Source organism: Dufourea novaeangliae, unplaced genomic scaffold (genome assembly GCF_001272555.1).
Source record: "Dufourea novaeangliae isolate 0120121106 unplaced genomic scaffold, ASM127255v1 scaffold247, whole genome shotgun sequence".
Classification (NCBI taxonomy): Eukaryota; Metazoa; Arthropoda; class Insecta; order Hymenoptera; family Halictidae; genus Dufourea; species Dufourea novaeangliae.
The window spans coordinates 196,383-199,535 of NW_015374128.1; the positions used below are offsets into that span (position 1 = coordinate 196,383).

The following is a 3,153-nucleotide window of genomic DNA, read 5'->3' on the forward strand; positions in this document are numbered from 1 at the left end:
AAAAAAAAAAAGGCCTGGGTTGGGCGACCCTATGATCAAGTATACACACAGACTGTACCCCGAGCTACTTAAGAAACTAGTCATGGATACGTACTTGCAAGGATCGATTCCTATAAACTAGAAGTATGCTAGGGTGGTTCTCATCCCAAAAACTCCTATGACAAAGAAGTTCAGGCCCATCTCACTTACTTCTGGGTTGTGCAAGATATGGGAACGAGTGACACTGGACATTATCAAGACATTACCCAACGCCGACCTACATCCTAACCAGTTCAGCTTTGTCAAAAATATGGCGACTGTGGATGCATTGGATAAGGTATTCGAGCTCAGGGACTACTGCACCAGGAATGGTAAAATTCTCCTTGCAGTAGCCCTTGACGTTACCAATGCGTTTAACTCACTATCTACTGCCAGTATTATAAAAGAACTGATATTCAGGAAGTTTCCATATATTATTGTTAAACTGATAGGAGATTTCCTTATATATAGGAGAATCTTTATTGACAATAGAAATGGTGAAATTAGCTCGTATATCATCAACGGAGTACCGCAGGGTTCAGTACTTGGCCCATATTTATGGAATATCGTTTTTGACGAGCTTCTGTACCTCCTTGAGAAGTTTTCCTTCATAACACCGATAGCATATGCTGATGATCTATTGATCTTGATAGAAGCATATAGCTAGGAGGAGATCACGGTGAAACTAGAACAGGCCCTGCACGCCACTAGGACTTGGATGGCTGAGAAGGGTTTGGAGATTTCGCCTGATAAGACAAACTCCATAGTATTAGTTGGTAGATCATTTAAAAGCTTAGAATCTAATCCTATAGACCCTACACCAGTGATGCTTTCGGATACTATTAAATATCTGGGAGTTTTACTGGATAATCAAAATACATTTAAGAGTCATATTAAATATGTCACTGACAAGGCATATTTATTCATGAACAAGATATCTCGCGTTCTTCCAGCTACTTTTGGTCCTAAGTACAAAAACCGGCTACTTTATTACTACGTTTGGAGAGCAATAATTTGCTATGCGTCGACTGCATGGAGCAATAGATTACACCGAGGAAAGAACAGGGCCACTTTGATTGCTGCGCAGAGATTTGCATTAATAAAGGTCACATCGGCATACCGCATCGTGTCTAGGGATTCGCTCTGCATAATTACAGGTATGCCACCTATTGAAATTTATCTTGAGGTTCTTAGGTGGTATAGGGAAGAGCTTAAAAGAGAAGCTAATACACTTACTTATAGTGACGACCCTTGTGCTATCAACTCACGAGCTACGAGGAAAAAGGCACTTAAAATTAAGATGCAAGAACATCTGGATGCATTATGGAACAACTACGTCTCCATTTAATCGAAAGACAATTGGACGAATAAATTCATTAAAGATAAAATTCTCTGGTTCAATAGGCCGAACAAATTTTGCTCCAATCACTACCTAACACAAGTCATCACTGGTCACGGGTGTTTTGGTACCTATTTATTTAAGATCCAAAAGAAATCTGACGATCTGAGTTTTTTCTGTACAGATGTTGATGACACATCCCACACATTATTCTTTCGTCACCAATGGAACACCGACAGGAGTACCCTGTACAGGGAAACTGGAACTCTAAGCGTCGACAACTTTATTGAAAAAATGATAGAAAATGAATCCAATTGGAACAACATAAATGACTTTATCACTACTATTATGAACAGGAAGCTCAAATTCGAGAGCGATCTCCAGCGCGCGGCAAGGAGGCGCTAATTTATATAGGATAATAAAATCCCTGTATTCTTAGGATAATTACATTTAATCATTATGTGTTCTTTATTCATTTCTTTTTTACTACTGTAAATACTGTAAATATACGTACTATAGCATTCTAGAGACAAGAACTAGAGAATGACGCAACACACATATTGTGTAACTCCTGTCACTCACGAAGGACTGCCTGTACGGCGTACCGGAGTGCATAGGAACGTATCTTTCGGGGATAATGGGAGAAGGGGTTTTAGTGGGTACACTGGTTGTGGTGAGTCCCACATACCCTGGGTACTCGTGACTCAGGGATGCGTAATGCATTTCCCTTCCACCCCCCCCCCAAAAAAAAAGGTCTGGGTTGGGCGGCAGATTTAGGGGATTTTTCCATCTCGGGATGGTGGAAGAATGTCCAGATGAATCCGACATCTCATAAGCATGTTTTAGTCAGTCGGAGAAGTCTGGAAGCCCCGAAAATCACACCCTCTCGCCTCCACATGGTGGCGCCTGGGATCCTGTCTGGAGATGCGACTCTGGATGGGATGCGAAAGGGAGGGTGACCTTTAGTTTATGTGTAAATCAATGTGAAAATATGGTCTCTGTACTAGGGAGATCGATGGGGTGGGAGACATTTGGAAGTGGATAGAAGGTCTCGGCTCCAGGAGGAGCAGAGAAGGATCACTGGATAAGCAGGGAGCAGCAGAACAAGGATGGATAGAGATGGAGAAAGGAAAGTAAGTAGTAAGTACACAAATACACAGATATACCGATGTGAATCCGGCCTCGCAAGAGGATGGCACGTAAGGGATACGGAATGGGAATAGAACGAGTGGGACTAGCGTTTGTCTCAAAGCTCAATCTATGGAGACTGTCCGTGAAGAGGGAGGGTGCAGGGCGGGAGGATTCGGTGACTCCTACGCGGACACAAAACTCCCTCTCAGTCCCCCTCTGAACCCGAGAGGACAACCGGATCATCTACCGGGAACCCTCAAGGGCGACGGGATAGGATGCTATAGGATGCATGACCAAGGAAGACCAAAACGCGGATCCGACCTGAAAAGGAGGTGCGATGGGATACGAATCGTGAGGGGAGCGAATAAAGGGGCTGAAATAGCCCACTCACAAGCTCCCCGAAGACCATTCGTGAAGAGGCGGCACGGGGGAAAAGATAGATGGGGAACCCTGTCGACTCCAGCCGCATTTCGCCTCTCAGTCCCCGCTGTGACCCCAGGACGACGGAAAACTCACTAGGGCCAGTACCCTCCACGGGATGATACGGTGGCGAACACAGGATCCGCGGAGGGCAACGGGCCGGGTGGGTTCCGGGAGGTAGCCTGGGAATGGTAAGGGCCCAGAACCCGAGTACCGTCCGTGAAGCGGGGAGGTAGAGGTATCCG

General features: G+C 44.9%; 1 protein-coding gene across 1 annotated transcript; it reads left to right on the top strand.

Moving 5' to 3' along the window:
- Positions 1–736: 736 nt before the first annotated feature.
- Positions 737–1,366, top strand: LOC107191237. Its single transcript, XM_015580227.1, has one exon. The coding sequence runs from the start codon at positions 737–739 to the stop codon at positions 1,364–1,366; it is 630 nt and encodes a 209-aa protein (XP_015435713.1).
- Positions 1,367–3,153: the final 1,787 nt, after the last annotated feature.